Raw genomic sequence first — 22,843 nt, forward strand, 5'->3', positions numbered from 1 at the left:
AGAATGATTTTAACTTAATGTTCAACTTAAATTTAGCTTTATAAAAACCTACTACAAGGAGAATCCCATGGACGGAGGTGCCTGGTGGGCTACAGTCCACGGGGTCGCAAAGAGTCGGACACGACTGAGCGACTTCATTCACTCACTCACTCACTACAATTAAAGTACTTTCAAATATCGTGTTATAACAACAGTTCAATTAAAAGTACATCATTTTGCCACATGGAGTTAGTCCTTTACTTTTGTCTCAATTTGACCTGGATTACTCAGGTTGCACACTCAAGATGTACTTTGGAGGAAGACGGAGTGAGGGAAGATTCCTTTGCAAGATGAGATGGTGCTGAGCCGGTGAGGGAGCTAAGGAATAAGTGCATATGTATGCAGAAAACCTGGTCATTCAGCAATCAGGAGCCTGAAGAACAACTCTGCTTAAATTTCGGGGTGGAGAGGGGCAGTATAACCAGATGCGAAGGAGGCTCTGAGCTGAGGCTTTCTGGTAATCACAGCCTCCACCCTTCAAACCTTTCTCCCCCAGTGGACACCAAACCAGCTTCCAGTTCCGGGTTCTCAACCAATCGTATCAAGCCACAACAGAGGGCTCCGCCGACCCGGGCACCGTTTCAGGGCTCAAGAGCGAGATTCACAAGACCCCAGCACCTGTCGGCCTCACACTGTTCCCAAAAGAAGGGGGTGGGAGGGAACAGAAGGTCTACGCCCCGACCTTTTGGACACAGACTACCACAAAGTTCATGAGCCCTCCGAAACCTGGGGGAAGGGGCGCTGCTCGCCGTGACCCTCCCACAGTCTCTTTTCCCAGGGCTAATTCTCGGGTTTCCAGGTCTCATTCTCCGTCCGTGGTTTCTCAGGCCTCAGGAACCCGGGGCCTGGGAAGCGGACAGACGGATGCCGAGAATGAAGGCAACGGGGGAGGGTGCACTCCTCGCCACCAGGAGAAAAAACAGGAAAGCAAGGGTAGGAGCAGCTGTGTCCCCCTCGGCAAGGGCGGGAGACCGACAGACCATCTATCGAAGGGTCTGTCATTCCTTCACTCACTCACCAGGAGAAGCAGGGAGCATCTGAGGTCGGGTAAGGATAGGAAGATGCCAGGAATCATGGTAACGCCGTAGTCCGCGGCAGGGACAGGCGCTGGCGTCTGGGACTGGAGAAGGTTGGGTTAGGATAGGAAAGGGCTGGGCTCCGGGCACCGGCGGCAGTGGAGGATTCTCCCGGCAGCGGGACCCCGTCCTCTCGACCCGGAGCTCCAGCGGCGAACACCCGGGACAACTTCCAGAGAGGCCTCGCACACCCTCACTTCCGGGTCCTGCCTCTCTCAGAGGCCGTCGGAACATGTAGTCCTGCGCCATTCTCAAAAAGCACGTCATCAAACGCACGGAACTCTTTTCCCATCAAGCTCTAGGGCCTGGTCCACCAAGTCGGCCGCGAGCAGGGCCTTGTGGGATAGAAAGGGCGTGGGGGAGAGTTATTAGAGGACGCGAACTACAATCCCCAGAAGGCTGTGCCGTCAAGAGCCTCGCGCCGCCTTCCGAGGGGTTCCACTAGTTTTCAGCTCGGTGGGCTCAGTCCCAGCTGGATGTAGTGGCCTGGCCTGGCCTGGCAGGAGGGGCGGCCCAGCGGGGGTCGTGCCTCCTGGAGCCGCCCCCAGGACGTGAGTCCTGGAGGAGGCGACGGTGAGTAAGAGGGGCCTGGCTGGGGAGGCTCCTATCGGTCTGCAGTGCTAGCCCCTGCCTCAAACTCTCGGCCCTCCTGGCCTGAGCTGTGGCCTGAACCTCCAATCACTGGCCTCCTTGCCTACTTGCTCTTCTCTCTGCGTTAGTTCTAGCATTATAAAGTCAGAGCCACCCCCTTGTTGTGTTTAAATGGAATGTGTTAATGACTTACCCGTAATTGTCACTTTGGACTCCTGTACGGAATAGTTATGGGATGGACTGGGGAAGCCCGTTGTAAACTGAGAAGCTCCGTGCTAGAGTGATAGCTTCTGATGCATGGATCACTCCTACAGGATGATTACAACACTTGCTAGCCAAGCAGTTAAGGAACTTAACCTGGGCCCGGTTAGCTCTCCAGATTCATTTACGAACACCTAGCTAGATCGCCGTGCCGCCAATTGTAGCCAAGCAATCTGAACTGAGCTTGCCTGGTAGCTCAGCTGCTGAAGAATCTGTCTGCAATGCTGGAGACCCTGGTTTGATGTCAGTCACCATCTCTGAGAACTTCCTGAACAACCAGTCCTTTGGTCCTAATCACAAATACTCTTCCTTTGCTTGTGACTACAGCACCTGGTGTCTCAGATGGTAAAGAATTCGCCTGCAATGCAGGAGACTTGGGTTCTATCTCTGAGTAGGGAAGAACCCCTGGAGAAGGGAATGGCTACCCACTCCAGTATTCTTGCCTGGAGAATTCCATAGACGGAGGAGCCTGGCGGGCTAGAGTCCGTAGAGTTGGAAAGAGTCAGTCATGACTGAGCGACTAACAGTACTACTACTACAGCAGCACTAGTTTTCTATAGTTATTATTAGAGCGTTTATTACACTGGCTTATTTTATAGTTAGTTAATGATGATGATACCTTTGCGTTTTATAGAACTTCATAACTAAGAGGTTTTGATCTATAAAAGTTTAGGAAAAACAGCGCTAAAAAATTTTTGTATACATTTGAGGTGGTTTTTTTTCTAAGGATTTCTCAGGCTGACAAAATTAAATAGTGATGGAGTCAAGATTTTTATTTAGGTCTCCTCTCTCCTAGTCTGGTGTTCTTATATCTTTACCACTCACCAACCTCTCTGGTAAATAGAAATGAGGAGTTAAAAAAGATCAGAGACAGATGAGTATGAACTCATTACTCCAAGAAACTAAACTTTGACCCTGGTCACCCTCTGGACTTAGTACTCAGCCTATGACTGATTTTTCACTCAACAAGCATTCACTGAAAACCATCTATCTACCTGTTTCTGTACTAAGTTGCTAAGAATTATGAGATGTATATATATATAACTGAGATAAAATTTTTAATTTGTTTTCCAAAAACTTTTTTTGTGATTCTGATGTGTCCAAAACTCTGATCACCTGGAGTGATCTAAAGTGCAGAATAATGTCTAGAGTTCAGAACAGTGCCTGTCAAATAGTTGGCACTCAACCTGTTGAATGAATCTGCATGGTCTACTGATTTCATGTTTCATATTTTATGGGAAGGCAGAGCTGAGGTAGCTTATGTTTACACTGCATATTATTAAAGAACTGGACCTTGAGCCCAAGTATAATTACTCTTCTGTGTTTTAACCTCCACCCCTGTTTTGCAGCTTCTTTAAGTCACTTTAATTTAATCCTGCATATAACTGGTTTTTCTGACATGACAGACTTGCTCAGACATGACAAGTCTCAAAAGGCCCATAATTTCTGCCAACACATTAACTGAAATTGTCAGCAAAATAAAGCCACGAAGAGCTAAATTTTACAAAATTAAGAAAATACTTTTACTTTAAAATAACCAATAATCCTTGTCAACGACAATCAAGCTCATGAACTGTAATAAATTTATTTTATAAAAGAGAGTCACAGGGATTGGAGTTTCACTTTTTGTTAAAATCAGAAGAGGGCTTGGCTTACCCTTATGGTAGATATTAGCTGTAGCTAATTAACAGCTGCTCCCTTTAGATAGGTACATTTGCTCCAGTTTGCTGTGTTACTTATCACTCCCCATGTTTCTTGTACTTATTATCTCCCTTATCCTTGTAGGTTCAAGTTTGAAACTTTGATAGGACATCCTAAGTTTAGGATGCAAGTTTATGATCATTGATGAAACTCCTTTTTCCTTCCATCAGGTACTTGAGTTCTTCCTGCTCCTTTTCTGACATAATCCAAACTCTGCTTAAGCACTCTTATTATAGGGACTGTACTATTTTCCTATGCAGCTAATGCATTTCTAGAAGAGTCTATCAAACCATATCAAATGACCAGTCAGCAAAATTTTCCTTAATAAAACATGGTTTATCCTAATGGTGTGATTTCCAAGTTAAGTTCCTGAGGTCCAGATCTCTAACTAGGTATATTTCCGTGGTGGACACAAGAAGAGAACAAATAAAAATGCCTCCTTTTGTGGGCATGAAAGAAAGAATGAGGTACCTTCTAATTTAGCACTTAAATCTAGGTAATTTTAACCTGACAAGTTTATATCATTATCTATTTTGTGACTTGGTCATCACCTTTAGTCCCAATATCAGTTCTAATATTTAGTATTATGTGGAGTCAAATTACCTGTATTTACTTAGCCAGTCACTGTGCCTTTTGAACCCTGGGTCTAATGTTAAATACTTAGCTTTTTTTTTTTTTTTCCCCCTCAGCCCCTGATAAGCATCTTAGAAGCATCTAATCCTTTCATTTTACAGATGAGCAACTTGTACAGAAGTTCAGCTGATTTGCTCCTTATGTCTCTTCTAAAACTAGGACTGTATAGACATTTTGAATCCTGGTGAAGTGTTTCTAGTAAGCCGTAATTATAACATACCCATTTAGAACTGGTGAGATGGATTTCAGAAGTGTTTCCTACGGATATTTATTGGTTGCATCATCGTTTCAGGTTGTTGCAGTTGTTGAGAAGACTATGAACAGGTCAGAGAACTTGTTCTTTGCCGGTTCTTCATTAGCATCCCAAGTTCATGCTGCTGCTATTAATGGAGATAAGGGTGCTCTTCACAAGCTTATCGTAGGTAAGCTCCAAGTTCCTCTTTAAGTACAGAAACTTGAAAAAATAACTCTTTGTCCTAAGGAAATTTGTTCATTTTGTTTTAATTTGCAGTTTGTTCACACGTTTTAGTGGAAATACATTATTGTTTATATTTGGCTTCAAGACTTGGACAAGAAAGAAATTAAGTCCTGAAACTTAAAACTGTGGTTTTTAGATTAGATGAAAAGTACTTGAGACATACCTGTGTATTTGGCATCAAATACACATCCATCTAGTCATGGCTATGGTTTTTCCAGTGGTCATGTATGGATTTGAGAGATGGACTATAAAGAAAGCTGAGTGCCGAGGAATTGATGCTTTTGAACTGTGGTGTTGGAGAAGACTCTTGAGAGTCCTTTGGACTGCAAGGAGATCCAGCCAGTCCATCCTAAAGGAGATCAGTCCTGGGTGTTCATTGGAAGGACTGATGTTGAAGCTGAAACTCCAATACTTTGGCCACCTGATGTGAAGAGCTGACTCATTTGAAAAGACCCTGATGCTGGGAAAGATTGAAAGCAGGTGGAGAAGGGGATGACAGAGGATGAGATGGCTGGATAGCATCACTGACTCAATGGACATGGGTTAGGGTGGGCTCTGGCAGTTGGTGAGGGACAGGGAGGCCTGGTGTGCTGTGGTTTATGGTGTCGCAAAGAGTCGGACACTACTAAGCAACTGAACTGAACTGAACTAGACAGGTACTCTAAGGTGCTGAGAGAATTAATTTGTCCTTTAATAATTCATCTGTTATTAGAGATCTCTGTAAGAACAGAGATCTGAAATGAGATATTAGATAATGACCTATAACATTTAATATATTCCCAAAGTAATGTTTACAAATGATTTAAACTTCAGTGATTTTAAATTGATTAAATGTTCTTATCACTGATTCAACTGATTGAAGTTGATAGTGGTCATCCTGTCTTATATAGAAAGAAAGGTCCAACATGGAGGTTCTAGAAGAACTTCTAGAGAAGTTCTAGAGAATAAAGTCAACAGGAAAAAGACAGTGGCTGAGAATTTTCCAGGACTGCAAAAACCACAAATCTACATAGGCACAAGTTGTTAGTCCCAAAGAAAATAAATAATATAAAAATCTCTGTTATTTATAATCTCAATACATACCACTAAATGTTTAGTGACATCGTGATTGACAACCTAGTCTTTAAAGTCAACACTACTTGAACCTCCATACCTATTCCTTTAGAATGTATTTTCACTCTAAATGTCTCGTTTTTCCAGGAATTTCTACCCATGCACCCTAACTGATGACTAGTTTTTCTAGTCCTCAATATGACATAAATTTTGTCTTTGTTTCCTCTTTACATCTATTCTCTCTCCCTTTTTTTACCTTCTACCCCCTTACCTTCTTCTCTGCTAAGCAAACTCCAACTCATCTTCAAGGACAAAGTTCTCTTAGCACATTCTCTGTAAAGATTTCTCTTCTCTGTCAGAGATGTGATCCTCACTTCATCTCAGCTATCTACATTCAGTTCCTCTTCGAATTTGACATCTTCTACCACCTCTGACTCTTTCACTCAGACACCCACCATTCAACTAAAACTCTTAGTACCAGCTCATTTACTAATGAAAATGATAGTTTTCAGTGTCACAGAGTCCTTCAATCCATTATCTTTTCCACTTTTGACCATCATTATTCTGTCTTTCCTTTCCTTTCTATTCAGCCCTGATTCCACAGTCTATTATGAAAATCCTTCTCTTGGAAGAACTCCTTTTTCTTCTCACTTGTGACACCTGGCTGTTGCAATCCCAACTCTGGATGGACCTAATCCATCTACTTCTGTCAAGCCCTGAACAATTTAACCTGTCTGGAAGATTGGTAACACCTTAAATTCATGTCTCCCCACTTCAGAAAGGCACTCAAGACTCTCTGCTCATCATATTACATTTCTCCATATGACTGTCCCATAGCTTTTTCCTCTACTGAAACTCTGACTACTGCCTTATCTCCCTCCCTCCCTTTCTTAGCTAATGCTTTATGCTTCTTACTGAAAGTGAAAACACTAAATAGGAACTCTCCCAACTTTCAGCCCAATATCTATGTCAGCCTACAGCTTCACCTATCTTCTTCTCTCTTCCTGCTGCTGCTGCTGCTGCTAAGTCACTTCAGTCGTGTCCGACTCTGTGCGACCCCATAGACGGCAGCCCACCAGGCTCCCCCGTCCCTGGGATTCTCCAGGCAAGAATACTGGAGTGGGTTGCCATTTCCTTCTCCATCTCTTCCTGCTAAAACAGAGCAAATATCCCTTTCTGTCAAAGATAGTTTCTCCCTACGTCCTGTTTTCTCAGGGATCTTGTTTCATTTTTTTAACCTCGGATTACTACATCATCAACATTTTCCTCTCTTCTAAATTCTTTTATCAACATTGAAGATAAACATGCTCTGTTAGCTCCATTATTTAAAAATCCCTTCTCTGCTCCTTCTAGGTATCCCCCTCTAGGTATTGCCATATTTGTCAGCCCTCCTTTGTGTAAACGAATGAGTACATGGGCTAAACTGCTTTAACAGTGACCTACATAAGATAGAGGTATATTTCATTCTCATAATAAAACAAAGGTAAGTGGGCAGTCTAGGGTGGAGAGACATCTCTGCTTTACAAAATCATCCAGGGATGTTGCTAGGGCTTTACTTTGCCATTCTCAACATGTGGCTTCCATCTTTGGGTCAAAGGCAGATTCTTTCGCTGTTGTCAGAGCCCAGCCAGCAGGAAGGGGGAAAGAGAGTGTGCAAGGTAGCAATTTGTCATCCTGGAAGTGGGTGGAGTTAGAGCCACACCTAGGACAAAGAGCCTAAAAAAACTTTTCTCTCCCTGAATGGCATCACGTCTAGCTAAAACTCAGGGTGCTCAGTTCCCAGAAAGAAAGAATGAGAGAGTGGTATGGGGGCAATTATCAACCTCTGTCATCAAAACCAAGCTTCTTGAGTCATCTGCACTCTTTTTCCCCACATCTTTATCTCCATCTATATTTTACTGAAAGAAAAGAAAATATACTTTCTTATTTTGAAATATATGTATAGAGAAGTCCATAGAACTTAAATGTTCAATTTAACAAATAAATATGAAGCAGAAGTGCATGTAGTCAACATTAGGTCAGGGAACAGGACATTGTTCTTCCAGAAGCCCCAGTTCATTCTTCCTTCCCTCTTGGCATAATATGGTGTCTTGACGTTTATGTGATAATTATATTGTAGTTTTGCCACCTAGTCATATTGTCTTACACTCTATAGTTTAGTTTTGCCTTTTTTGGACTTTTCTCCTAAATGTTCCATGTTTACTTGTACTAAAAATTGTATATTCAGTTATATCACTTTCGAGCTCAAAACACTTGAATTGCTTCCCATTGTATTTGGAACAAAATTTTGAAACTATACCTCTTTCTCTCTCCAACCTCACATTTCACCACTCTCTTCCTAGAAAAACCTGCCTTATTTTCATTTCTTAAATCTGTAAGCCCTTTTCCATCTCAAAGCTTTTGCCTAAAATACTATTCTCCTCATTCTCTGTCTGGCTGACCTTTACTCATCCTTCAGATCTCATCACTGAGGTCACTTCTTCATAAAAGCCTGCTCTGCCCATTGAATCTCAGTGAAGTCTGTTCACTGTGTCCTTTCTTGGAACTCTTCAGTTTTCTTTCATAGAATTTATCTCAGGTCATAACTGTGTATGTGTATGTTTGACTATTTTAATGTCTCTCTCCTCTCTAATTTAATAGCCTCCATGAGTATAGACTAGGTCTGTTGAAGTCATTGTTATACACACAAAATCCAGCACAGTGCTTGGCACATAGTAGGCACATGAGAAATGCTTGTTGAAGAAGTGAATGAAAATTATTATCATTGTTTTAAGTATCTTTCCTCCCAATAAGTCTATAATCATTTAGAGGGCTGAGATTAAATCTGAATTGAGTTAAATTGAATTAAGAGACAAGTTAGGGCTAAATTTCATTGGAAAAAAGTTTTTAAGTCAGAACTCCTCAAGAAAACATATTTTATAACTCTTTCATTATTTTAACATGAAATGTAATTATCAAGGGGAACAAAGCATGCAGTATGTTGTAAATTAAAAATACTTAAATAGGCTCAATCATACAAATTAATTGTTACCTAATAAAACTTGAAATATTTCTATAATTTTATATTTCCAAAGGAAAAAATTCCTTAAAAACAAAGAAGCAATCATGATATGAAACAAATACAGAACTGATAAATGTATTTATAAGTTAGTTCTATGTATTTTATTGTGTTGTCTAAGGAATCCCTTACTCATTACTCACTTTGAGCTGTAATATTGTTCACCTTTTAAGAATTCTGCCATTTTTGTCTTCTATTCAAAGACAGTAATACCTTTGCTCTGTGGTATTTCCTAACATTTGTATATTCCCACCAAATAATATGTTATTTTTTAGTATTAAGATACATCTTAAATTTCAGTGTATCTTATATGTTCTTTTATGTAGCATGAATGGTGATCTCTTAATTACATGCTGTTTCTCTTTTGTAAACTAGTAACATAGTACTACAGATGAATTATTTTTTTCCTTCAATCTTTGCTCACCAACTGCTCGATGAATTCATTCACTTTAGCATTTTCTGTTTTCCCTTCTCTGTTTCCATGGAGAAGTGTGTCGTGATGTGTTTGACTCCATGGAAACAGATGAGCATCTCTTTCTACATACACAGCTGATTAAATCGAACACTTTCTGTGCTGCCCATTGTCCTGGAGGAGGAGTGAAGAGGCTTTTCCTGAATGAGACATTATTTTAGTAGCAATTCTTAGTGTTTAACCTAATACAGTGGATTAATGTTTTAACATAGCTTATTACGTCCTAGATTCAGATGAATCAGGACTCAGTACTGGGCCCTAGAAACAAACATACATAGTAAAATCCTTTCATGCTCTGACTATCATTTATAGATGTGTAGATTTTTCTGTTAACATTAAGCTCAAATAATTTAATTGAATACCAGAGGTATTGTGGATAATATATTTTAGTTGATTCATTGTAATACTGTATAGTGTAATATAGTAAAAAGGATACAGATTTTAGAGACAGATAAACCTGAGATTTTAATTCTGGCCTTGTCTTTTTTTTTTAATTAAGTAATCTATTTATTTGGCTGCACCGGGTCTTAGTTGCAGCTGCAGGACTTTGCTCTTTGTTGAGGCATGTGGGGTCTTTCAGTTGCCCAATTCTCATTGCAGCATGTGGGATCTAGTTCCTTGACCAAGGATGGAACCCAGACCCCCTGCATTGGAAACATGGAGTCTTAGCCACTGACCCACCACGGCCCTGGCTTTGTTATTTATTAATTATATTACCTTGGCTTAAACCACTTAACCTTTTGAGCCTCTTTCCTCATCTGTAAACTATAGATTATAATACTGTGCCTGTGGGACAGTTAAATTAGATAAGGAATGTAAAATATCTAGCATCACACATGGCAGACAATAGATAGAAACTTGTTATATCAGGTTGGACTTACAGTAAAATGATCAAATCTTGTGTAGTTTCAGAAATGTCTCAAAAAGAAAAATCTCTAAATGCTAACAAAGAATAATCCTTCTTTCTTTGTAAAAACCAAACAAAATAATTTGTAAATATTCACTGTGTGTAATGATGGATCCTGGCATCATTGCTAAAAGTGTTTGGGGTATTTGCAGTGGTAAGGTAGCCAGGCAGCACCATTTCTGATTCTACTGTAACTTTTGTTGACCTGTCCATGCTCTGAACTTACATAAATCTCTCTGAATCGTTGTTTCTCTTTGTTTGTAACATCTCCCAACACAGTAGTTAGGTGTGGCAGGGAGCCTCATAAGTCATAGAGCAGTGACATTATTTCAGGTTACTTTTTCCTTTACCCTGACTTTAAATGTTATGGTCATTAAAGGTTTTATAAATGGTTGCTTACATACATGAAAGTGAAAATGTTAGTTGCTCAGTCATGTCTGACTCTTTGTGACCCCATGGACTGTAGCCTGCCAGGCTCCTCTGTCCATAGGATTCTCCAGGCAGGAATACTGGAGTGGGTAACCATTCCCTTCTCCAGGGGATCTTCCCAACTCAGGGATCAAACCTGTGTCTCCTACATTGCAGGCAGATTCTTTACCATATGAGCCACCAGGGAAGCCTACACATGTATATGTTTACAAATATAGGCATATGCATCTATACTACTAATAATAATACAATTAGCCAACATTCATAAAGTTATGTTATATATGCACTGTCTTAAATGGTTTGTAACACGTGAACTCATTTAATAACAAAACACCACGAAGAGTTTGGGGTACTCTTACTTCCCTCATTTTATAGGTCAGGATACTGAGATGTGGAGAGATTAAGTAACTTGTCTAATAAAGAACAGAACTGAGATTGAAGCCTGCAAGACTGATTGTAAAGTCCATGCTTTTAAATACTAAACTATAGGGCCTCCATGTGTAGGTAGATATATCTACCTATACACGCACATTCTTGTGTATAAGTACGTAGAGAAAGACAGACATAAGAGGAAGACAAGAAAGTTGCTGAGTTCTAAACCTTGACTCATGAAATTCTTGGTTATCTAGTTTGGACTTTTCTGAACATTTTTGTGCTATGAGCTCTTTTGGCAATCTGGTGAATTTTGTGAACCCCCTTCTCAGAAACATGTATTTTAAGACCTTAAATATTACTTAATAAGAATCCAAAGAAAATCAGCTGTATCAAAATACATTTATCAAAGTATTTTAAAATTATGATGTAGCAATATACTTACATTCATTTTTTAACCAAATAAATAGCAAGATCTAGTGGCAGATGTAGCAACCACGATAATTTGAAAATAGCAATGAGTGTAAATAATATTTTAAGATAGCTCAACAATGATAATGAGATAATATGTAAAAATATTTTGTAAAATCTCAGGTGCCCTCAAAATATATGTCCCTCCCATGTTGTTATTCTCATTTTATATCAGGACACTCAGCAGTTAAGCAGTTTAGTTGCATAGCTAATAACTACACAGTTGAAACTCAAACCAAGTCATTGGATTATGGATCCTATCTTCTTTCCATTGTTCCCATGTGGCTTCTATAAAAATAAGCAGATAGTTTTTAAATCACCACAAATGTCTTCCCAAGATTGTGACAATCTGGAAGATATGAAGTAAAAAGCAGGTGAAAGGAGATAAATGCATCTTTAATGCCACACAAAGGTAGCATTTTAGAACAAGCAAATAAGATATCTATAGAGAAGGCTGAATTCACCTGTGTGGGACGGTATGACACCATGGCTATGGTGCAGAGTGGCACAACTGTCACTACATGTAACAGGCAGTGCCTCTAAACGCTGGAGTTGGAGCTCTGGCTTCCGCACGTACCAGTCTGTACAGAGACTCTCCTGTTTCAGCTAGCCTTAAAATAACCGACTGCAGCAGAGCAGTGGGTTTCCAGCCACGGTTCCAGCTCAGCTTCCTGAACTGTGTATAGACTGAGCACATGCAGAATGCCAGCCACAGTTGGTGGTGGATTAGAGGCTACCTCCACAGTTGCCAGAATAATGAAAATGGCACAGCACACTAGCCAGCTGCATCCTATATTAGCTGTCCCTGATAGGAATGCAAATTTAAGTGACTGCTCTCCAGTGAATACTGCCGCTGCTAAGTCGCTTCAGTCGTGTCCGACTCTATGTGACCCCGTAGGTGGCAGTCCACCAGGCTCCCCCATCCATGGGATTTTCCAAGCAAGAGTACTGGAGTGGGTTGCCATTGAATACTAGTTTACATCATAAGCCCTTCATTTGTACAACATGTTGCAGTTACCAAACACTTCCAAACAATGAATCATCTCATTTGTTCATCAGAAGAAGCTGTGGTGGAGACTGGCCAGGTATTAGCTGAATGTCGTAACCAAGGAAATGAAGGAAAGGAGTAGGGTAGCTAGATAAAAGAACAGGCCTTTCTCAGCTACTCTCATTTAGCAGGAAGCTCAGAACCTAATGGGCTGCTCACCACTTGGAAACTAGCCATAGCGCCACTATCCCCTTAAAGCAACTTGAAACAGGACCCAGGTGAGGAGGCTAAGGGCTGCTTTTTCTAGTCATACTAAGGGATGCATGCTTTCAGCTGCCTCAGATGCAGAAATGTTCCTTATAGGCACAGCATATTGGATGGTGGTGACACAACCAATTAAATCTTCCCTATTGGAAAGTACAACTATCAGTGACACAAAACCAGAGTATGTCAGGGGTTGAAGAGAAGCCTTGAAGTTTCCCTGTATCTTACAGCCAACTTTCTAAGAGTGAAGCGGCTGCCCTGGGATGCAGAGTTACCTGTTGACCCTGTGGTTCTGACTCCACTTTGGCCCCGAGAAATCTAATCAGTCAGGATTACCCCAATGTGTGCTGATTGCCTCCATTTCTCACGTTCATTCTTATGACCACCGGTCCTGAATCCTCTCCCTTATTCAAACTTCTGAGGAAGGATGCTACTCTAGGAGGAAATTATTACATGAATTAGCATTATCTTGCTAACAGTAAGTACTACTGTCTTTGCTTAATATTAACAAATAAGATGCGGATTGAGAGTGTCTGTCAATTACGAAATACAATAAGCTAGAGTCTAGCATTTTTTCCAGTAGTCATGTATGGATGTGAGAGTTGGACTATATAGAAAGCTGAGCACCAAGAATTGATGCTTTTAAACTGTGGTGTTGGAGAAGACTCTTCAGAGTCCCTTGGACTGCAAGGAGATCCAACCAGTCCATCCTAAAGGAGGTCAGTCCTGAATATTCATTGGAAGGACTGATGCTGAAGCTGAAACTCCAGTACTTTGGGTACCTGATGTGAAGAACTGACTCATTTGAAAAGACCCTGATGCTGGGAAAGATTGAAGGCAGGAGGAGAAAGGGACAACAGAGGATGAGATGGTTGGATGGCATCACCGACTCAATGAACATGAGTTTGAGTAAGCTCCGGGAGTTGGTGATGGACAGGGAGGCCTGGCGTGCTGCAGTCCATGGGGTCACATAGAGTCAGACATGACTGAGTAACTGAACTGAACTGATTCTGTGTGTCATTTTTCACTCTAGAAGGACTCAAACGATAAAAGGAACATGATCTACCTGTAATACATTTCAGTTCTGTTAATGAATTTGGGTTTAAATGAGTCCATATCTATAAATGCAGTGATAGAATCTCTGGAATCTTCTGGATTAGATATTGGAGGCCTTTGTATAGAGAATAATACCTAGCACTGAGTGACCACTCAGAAGACTTATGCTTAGGGGTTTCTATTATCAGATACGTTGAGTCAAATTCAAAACTTACCTCCATCTTCAAAACCAAGATTCTGAAACAGAACAAAAACCTGCCTCTTCCAGGAGTTGGGCTTCCCTGGTGGCTCAGCTGGTAAAGAATCTGCCTGCAGTGTGGGAGACCTGGGTTCGATCCCTGAGTTGGGAAAATGCCCACTCCAGCATCTTGGCCTGGAGAAGTTCATGGACTATACAGTCCATGGGATCGCAAAGAGTCAGACATGACTGAATGACTTACACTTCACTTCCAGGAGTTAGTGTACATGAACTGAGTATTTTGTAGTGAGTGATGTGAAGTCACTCAGTCGTGCCTGACTCTTTGCGACCCCGTGGTCTGTAGCCTATCAGGCTTCTCCGTCCATGGGATTTTCCAAGCAAGAGTACTGGAGTGAGTTGCCATTTCCTTCTTCAGGGGATCTTCCCGACCCAGGGATCAAACCCAGGTCTCCCGCATTTTAGGCAGACGCTTTACTATCTGTACCACCAGGGAAGATGAGTATTTTGTAAGGCTCTTTTAAATTTCAAGAGCAGTTACCTTTCTTGCTTTATTAGCAGCATACGTGGAAACATGGATCAGCAAAATGAGTTATTGGAAAAGGTATGAAGTACTTCTGGGTCCCAATACATCCAAGATTCAAATATATATTGAAATATTTAGAGCTAAAACAGCTTCAGTTCAGTTCAGTTCAGTCGCTCAGTCGTGTCCGACTCTTTGCGACCCCATGAATCGCAGCACACCAGGCCTCCCTGTCCATCACCAACTCCCGGAGTTCACTCAGACTCACGTCCATCAAGTCAGTGATGCCATGCAGCCATCTCATCCTCTGTCGTCCCCTTCTCCTCCTGCCCACAATCCCTCCTAGCATCAGAGTCTTTTCCAGAGTCAACTCTTCGCATGAGGTGGCCAAAGTACTGGAGTTTCAGCTTTAGCATCATTCCTTCCAAAGAAATCCCAGGGCTGATCTCCTTTAGGATGGACTGGTTGGATCTCCTTGCAGTCCCAGGGACTCTCAAGAGTCTTCTCCAACACCACAGTTCAAAACCATCAATTCTTCAACGCTCAGCCTTCTTCACATTCCAACTCTCACATCCATACATGACCACAGGAAAAACCACAGCCTTGACTAGACGAAGCTTTGTTGGCAAAGTAATGTCTCTGCTTTTGAATATGCTATCTAGGTTGGTCATAACTTTCCTTCCAAGGAGTAAGCGTCTTTTAATTTCATGGCTGCAATCACCATCTGCAGTGATTTTGGAGCCCAAAAAATAAAGTCTGACACTGTTTCCACTGTGTCCCCATCTATTTCCCATGAAGTGATGGGACCGGATACCATGATCTTCATTTTCTGAATGTTGAGCTTTAAGCCAACTTTTTCAGTCTCCACTTTCACTTTCATCAAGAGGCTTTTTAGTTCCTCTTCACTTTCTGCCATAAGGGTGGTGTCATCTGCATATCTGAGGTTATTGATATTTCTCCCGGCAATCTTGATTCCAGCTTGTGCTTCTTCCAGTCCAGCGTTTCTCATTATGTACTCTGCATAGAAGTTAAATAAGCAGGGTGACAATATACAGCCTTGACATACTCCTTTTCCTATTTGGAACCAGTCTGTTGTTCCATGTTCAGTTCTAACTGTTGCTTTCTGACCTGCATACAAATTTCTCAAGAGGCAGATCAGGTGGTCTGGTATTCCCATCTCTTTCAGAATTTTCCACAGTTTATTGTGAGCCACACAGTCAAAGGCTTTGCATAGTCAATAAAACAGAAATAGATGTTTTTCTGGAACTCTTGCTTTTTCCATGATCCAGCAGATGTTGGCAATTTGATCTCTGGTTCCTCTGCCTTTTCTAAAACCAGCTTGAACATCAGGAAGTTCATGGTTCACATATTGTTGAAGCCTGGCTTGGAGAATTTTGAGCATTACTTTACTAGCATGTGAGATGAGTGCAATTGTGCGGTAGTTTGAGCATTCTTTGGCATTGCCTCTCTTTGGGATTGGAATGAAAACTGACCTTTTCCAGTCCTGTGACCACTGCTGAGTTTTCCAAATTTGCTGGCATATTGAGTGCAGCACTTTAATAGCATCATCTTTCAGGATTTGGAATAGCTCAACTGGAATTCCATCACCTCCACTAGCTTTGTTCACAGTGATGCTTTCTAAGGCCCACTTGACTTCACATTCCAGGATGTCTGGGTCTAGGTCAGTGATCACACCATCGTGATTATCTGGGTCTTGAAAATCTTTTTTGCACAGAAGCACAAGCTGGAATCAAGATTGCCGGGAGAAATATTAATAACCTCAGATATACAGATGACACCACCCTTATGGCAGAAAGTGAAGAGGAACTGAAGAGCCTCTTGATGAAAGTGAAAGTGGAGAGTGAAAAAGTTGGCTTAAAGCTCAACATTCAGAAAACGAAGATCATGGTATCCGGTCCCATCACTTCATGGGAAATAGATGGGGACACAGTGGAAACAGTGTCAGACTTTATTTTTTGGGCTCCAAAATCACTGCAGATGGTGATTGCAGCCATGAAATTAAAAGACGCTTACTCCTTGGAAGGAAAGTTATGACCAACCTAGATAGCATATTAAAAAGCAGAGACATTACTTTGCCAACAAAGGTCCATCTTGTCAGGGCTATGGTTTTTCCTGTGGTCATGTATGGATGTGAGAGTTGAACTGTGAAGAAGGCTAAGCGCCAAAGAATTGAATCTTTTGAACTGTGGTGTTGGAGAAGACTCTTGAGAGTCCCTGGGACTGCAAGGAGATCCAACCAGTCCATCCTAAAGGAGATCAGCCCTGGGATTTCTTTGGAAGGAATGATGCTAAAGCTGAAACTCCAGTACTTTGGCCACCTCATGCGAAGAGTTGACTCATTGGAAAAGACTGTGATGCTGGGATGGATTGGGGGCAGGAGGAGAAGGGGACGACAGAGGATGAGATGGCTGGATGGCATCACGGGCTCGATGGACGTGAGTCTGAGTGAACTCCAGGAGTTGGTAATAGACAGGGAGGCCTGGCGTGCTGCGATTCATGGGGTTGCAAAGAGTCAGACACAACTGAGCGACTGAACTAAGGTTTATCTATTTATAGAGATTTTACATTTACATTTATTACTGATTTTTAGATAATTTTGTATATGGTAAAAAGTGTAGGTTTTTGTTTGTTTTTTTGTTTTTATATGTGGATGTCCAATATTTTTAGTACCATTTGTTTAAAAAATTATCTATTGGTTTGCCTTTGCACCTTTATCAAAAACCAGTTGATCAGGGAGGGATAAATTAGGAGTTTGGGATTAAAATATGCAGAGTACTATATATAAAATAGATAACCCACAAGCATGTAGTTAAGTTCTCCCTCTTTTTTAAAAAAATCTTTTTATTGGTGTGCTTATACCATTTACCTATATGAATGTATATGTGTTCAGTCACTCAGTCATGTCCGACTATGTGATGCTATGGACTGTAGCCTGCCAGGCTCCTCTGTCCATGGGATGTCTCCAGCAAGAATACTATTTCCTCCTCCAGGGGATTTTCCCAATCCAGGGATTGAACCTGCATCTCCTGCATAGCAGGCAGATTCTTTATTGCTGCATCACTGGGCAAGCCCCATTTACCTATAATATAATCATTAATGTTAGAATTTAAGATTTCCAACTTATTATGCATTGTTTCCTGTTTTTCATTCCTCTTTTTTTCCCATTCCTGTCTTCCTCTACATTTCTTGAATGTTTTTGACATTTCATTTTAATGTGTATGTAGTGGAAAGTATTGAGATCTACCATATCAGCATACATACCAATTTAAAATGTGCAATTCAATAGTTTTTTCATATTCACAGAGTTGTATTGTACAAACATCACAACAATTGATTTTAGAACAATTTCATTGTACCCCCTATAACTGCTAAATCCTTTAGGTATCCTCAAACACTTCTCTTTCTTTTTACTCCCGGTCTATGCAAGCACTTGATGTAGAATTCTGGGTTGATAGTTCTTTCTCCTCCCCCTCAACACTTGCAAAATGCTGTGCCATTACCTCTGGCTTCCATGGTTTCTTATGAGAAATACACTATAATTTGAATTTAGTCTTCAGAAATTTGATTTTGACTGACTCAGTATGGATTTCTTTCGGTTTATTTTGTTGAGCTTTGCTCAACTATTTAAATTTGTAGGTCTGTGTCTTTCACTAGATTTGGGCCATTTCTAGTCATTATTCCTTCAAATATGTTTTTAGCCTCTCTTTTTCCTCTCTTTCTGGGGCTCTGATGATATGAATGGTAGAAACTTTGTTATTGTCCCACAGAGCCCCGAGACTCTGTTGATTCTTTCTCTTTCTATCTTTTCTATCAGTTGTTCAGACTGAATAATTTCTGTTGGTCTGTCATCAAGTTCTGTGATTCTTTCTTTTGTCATTTCCATTCTGGTATTGTGCCTATTTAATGTGGTTTTTATTTTGGTTATTTTATTTGGTTTTTTACTTATTTTAAAAATGTTATTATTGTGATATTTTCATTGGATTCATTGCTTTTAAATTTTTTTTTATTTCTTTTGTTTTTTTGACTGCACTGGATCTTTGTTGCTGAATGTAGGTTTTCTCTAGCTGTGGTGCACAGGCTTCTTATTACAGTGGCTTTTCCTGTTGCACAGCATAGGCTCCATGGCACACGGGCTCTGGTAGTTGCAGCGTGCTGGCTCCAGAGAGTGGGCCTAGTGGTACACGGGCTTAGTTGCCCCACAGCCTGTGGGATTTTCCTGGACCAGGGGTTGAACCTGTGTCCTCTGCATTAGCAGATGGCTTCTTAACCACTGGACCTCCAGAGAAGTCCCGCCGAGTTCATCTTTATGTTTACTCTCATTGCTTAGGCTTTGGATTTTTCCATTTGCTTCAAGAGCATTCATAGTTGCTTATCAGACTTTTTATGACAGCAGCTTTAAAATCTTTGTCAGCTAATTCTAATATCTGTTCCATCACAATTTTGGTGCCTGTTTATTATCTTATTTAATATTTTCCTGATGTTTGGTTTGTCTAGTAATTTTGGATTATATCTTGAACATTTGGTATATTATGGTAATGACTGAATCCTATTTAAATCTCCTATTTTAGTAAACTGATAGTCTGTTTAGGTTAGAATGAACATTTTGTTCCAATTTTGTGGACTGTGGTTCAAATGTCAAACTTTTTCAAAGCTCTTGCAAGTTATTGTCTGGTCTGCCCCACTCTTGTAATACCGTGGCCAATTTAGAACCTGGGCAGTATTCTACTAAGAGTTCAATTCTCAAAGTTTTTTCTATTTTAACTTTGGTCAGTTCCATACATGGTCTGCTAAGTTATCCATTATGCACTGATATAAAGAATTGCTTTCTCTAGCTTCCTCCTTTCTTTTCTCCACTGTCTAGTTAAGAACAGATAAGGTAATACCTCATTGCTATCCTTTGCCTGATTCAGGGCATAATGCTTCATAGGGCTCCTTCCCCACAGTCTCTGCAGTATCAGATGGAAAGGGAAAGAGGTACAGTTTGTTGTCACATGTGCTTTGAATAGAAGAAGTTAGTCAAAAGATTTCAGTGCTGCTGAGCTACTGTTGTTCTGATGTTTTGACTGGAGAGAACAGGCTTCTTGGGGAATTTTGTGAATGTGCCTCTTGGTGTTTCTGGTGTTCTGGCTACTTTAGCACCCAGGCTGTCTCTATATATAGGAGGCAAAAACCCCCCAAATCTGAGAACTCAACACCAGATTGTTCCTGGAGTTGCATTGTTCTCTAACCAATTTGCCTTCCTTTCACCACCTTTCATTTACTTTTCCTGGAGTGTTTAGTTTTAATTAGCAGGAGGATCATGGTATTATGTGCTTGTTCCTTATTGTCTAGAAGAGGAAGTCAATCATGACTCATTTTTGTAGTTCTCAGAAGCATACCACAATGCCTAGTGTATGGTCTACATTAAATTTTTTTTTTTTTTGACAAAGAGTAAGGGAGGGAAAAAATAACCTCATATCTCAAAATGTTAATTTAGTATAACATAGTAGTTAAGAACATACTGCTTAAAGTCAACACTCAGTTTGAATTTTAGCTTCACCATCTACTTTCAGTGTAAGGTGAAAAAGTTACCCAACTCCTCTGAGTCTCAATTTCCTGTAATATAGGTATGGGGGTTCAATCCCTGGGTTGGGAAGATCTCCTGGAGAAGGAAATGGCACCCTACTCCAGTATTCTTGCCTGGAAAATCCCATGGACGGAGGAGCCTGGTAGGTTACAGTCCATGGGGTCGCAAAGAGTCAGACACGACTGAGCAACTTATGACTATGACTATGACTGTCTCGCTCATAGGGTGAGTAAAACTGAGGTAGTATATTTAATGCATTTACCCCAGTACTTGATGAGAAACAGCTAGTAAATATAGTTCCTAGTTATATTAGTGGTAACAAAAATAATTATCAAATATCACTATTTGTTTCTTATCCTCACAGGGAACTCTGCCCTTAAAGACAAAGAAGATCAATTTGGGAGAACACCACTTATGTATTGTGTGTTGGCTGACAGACTGGATTGTGCAGATACTCTGCTGAAGGCAGGAGCAGATGTTAATAAAACTGACCATAGCCAGAGAACTGCCCTCCATCTTGCAGCTCAAAAGGTGAGAAGTCAAATTACTGTGAAGAGTAACCGTCTTTGGGGTATGTTTAAATTGATTAGTGGAACTGTGCAATGGACAGATAGTAAAGAAATCTCAGGTTTATAACTTTATTTTCATATGTTTTCTCAAAAAATGCCGTCTTTAAACTGCAGAGAGTAAGCACAGATAACCATCACTTATTCAAGTTCTTCAAGCAATGAAGTTTGTTTTCTTATCTAAGATTAAGCTGGGGAAAAGGAAATAAAATTATATGGATAGTATGATTGGACTATGTTAAACTATATTACAAGTCAGTTTATGCATTGGAAAAGGCAAAGAAAGAAAGAAAACTACCACACACTAAATTGTCAGTAGTGGCTGGGTTTGGGAATTTCCTGGAGGTTCAGTGGCTAGGACTCTAAACCTCCATTTCAGGGAGCATGGGTTTGATCCTTGGTCAGGAACTAGCTGCAGTCCATGGGGTTGCTAGGAGTCAGACACGACTGAGCAACTTCACTTTCACTTTTCACTTCCATGCATTGGAGAAGGAAATGGCAACCCACTCCAGTGTTCTTGCCTGGAGAATCTCAGGGACTGCGGAGCCTGGTGGGCTGCTGTCTGTGGGGTCGCACAGAGTCAGACACGACTGAAGCGACTTGGCAGCAGTAGCAGGAACTAAGATCCCAGAAGCCATACACATGAAGCACAGCCAAAAAATAATAATTGTCAGTAGTGTTTGGATTGAAATAATGGGAATATATATGAATTTAGTACTTCTCATTGTTTAAAATGTTTTCCTTTGTGAGTGTTACTTTTACAATAAAAAGCTGTAATCTTGTAAAATATGTGGCGTTAGAAGCATAAAAGAAATTTATTTTCTGAAATGTATTTTCAATTTTTTAAAAATCTAATACTATATTGCTAGTATAAATTATTTCAAATTTTTAAAGGCTTGTTAAGAGCTCAGTTTTTTTAGGATTAAGCATATCAAAATTTTTTTAAATGGGAAGCTTCTAAACTTATTTGAAGATTTTATTTACCTGAAAACAGTTTTTCTCACCATGAAATTTTGGTCTATAAAATGTATTTCTGGTGCCTGGTATTTTTCTCTTTGTTATTTTAGATACGTATTTTTGGAACAAAAAGCAATGAAAATTAGATCCAGCAGAAACTATTAGTTATTTCCCATTAAAAAATGTGAACCAGATATAGCTGATTAATTGAGGGGTTAGAAAAATACCTTTTCATTAGTTGAAAGCATAAAAAAAGATTGACATTAAGATGTACTTCTGAATATGCTAGTTATATACTCTTATCAATTGGGTCTGTCAGGTTATTTCCAAAGTTATTGCTCTTGAATTTGCTTTTCAGTACAGTAATTTAAAAGAATTCTCCCTCATTTTCAATCTCTCTTTTAACTACTGCTGAGGTATCTGTAACCTTTCACCTAAGCTTGTCAGCTGTTAAAAGTATTCAGTCAGGAAGGGTAACTCTATTTAACTTGTTATCATAAAAAAGTAAACATTTCAGATTGGGAATAGCCCCAGTATTAAGAAGTTAATACACTTTAGATTTTTTTTCATTGTGATTCATTTAGGTTTAAAACTCAACTTCAAAAATGTAAATTAGGGGAAACTAATTGCACATTAAATGGATCATGCGAGAAAAAGTTAAGTTGATGATCCAATCATATGACGTTTTTGTAGAGGTATAATGTGAAGAAAGTTGAAAGGGGAGGGCACATCCAGCTGTGTGAATTGTGAAGCCTCTCAGTGAGATGCAGCGCTTTGTTTCCATTTGCTTTTTGGTTCTCCTTTATTTTTTTTGGTAGTGATTTCTTTAGTGTCAAAGAATAAATAGAACTATGATTTACATGTCACAGTTTACATAACTGATTTTATAAATAACAACTTTCACGGTCTTGCAGCTATCTGATAATTATGCATTTCCCCTGTCTCTGTGTTGCTGTGTGTTTTTGTGTGTTTGCCAAAAGCCATAATACATCTTTAAGTTATACTAGTATTAGTAGAATACTAGTTAAGTTATACTGGTATTAGTAGAATTTCCAGAACAAGGGTGATAATCATTCTTTAATACTCTACTCTGCCCACATCAAACCTGGGTATTGTGTTTGGTTTTGTGTGTCATGCAAAAGCACCATTATTTAGAATCAGAGAT

The 22,843-nt window shown here is 40.1% G+C and overlaps 2 protein-coding genes across 4 annotated transcripts in view; one reads left to right on the forward strand and one right to left on the reverse strand.

Annotated features, from left to right (window-relative positions):
• Window positions 1–1,261, reverse strand: part of ERP44 (endoplasmic reticulum protein 44) — a 94,339-nt gene extending 93,078 nt beyond the window's left edge. The window contains exon 1 of the mRNA XM_025281808.2: window positions 1,058–1,261. Coding sequence (XP_025137593.1) covers window positions 1,058–1,114 — 57 coding nt within the window. The 5' untranslated portion in view covers window positions 1,115–1,261. The remainder of the gene's footprint in view (window positions 1–1,057) is intronic.
• Window positions 1,262–1,510: 249 nt separating this feature from the next.
• INVS (inversin) overlaps window positions 1,511–22,843 on the forward strand; it is a 132,362-nt gene continuing 111,029 nt past the window's right edge. For all 3 annotated transcript variants that reach the window (XM_025281801.3, XM_025281807.3, XR_006550017.2), the window contains exons 1-3: window positions 1,511–1,688; window positions 4,594–4,723; window positions 20,520–20,686. In XM_025281801.3, the coding sequence (XP_025137586.3) occupies window positions 4,618–4,723; window positions 20,520–20,686 (273 nt within the window). In that variant the 5' untranslated portion in view covers window positions 1,511–1,688; window positions 4,594–4,617. The remainder of the gene's footprint in view (window positions 1,689–4,593; window positions 4,724–20,519; window positions 20,687–22,843) is intronic.

The sequence above is a fragment of the Bubalus bubalis genome, chromosome 3 (assembly GCF_019923935.1).
Source record: "Bubalus bubalis isolate 160015118507 breed Murrah chromosome 3, NDDB_SH_1, whole genome shotgun sequence".
Classification (NCBI taxonomy): Eukaryota; Metazoa; Chordata; class Mammalia; order Artiodactyla; family Bovidae; genus Bubalus; species Bubalus bubalis.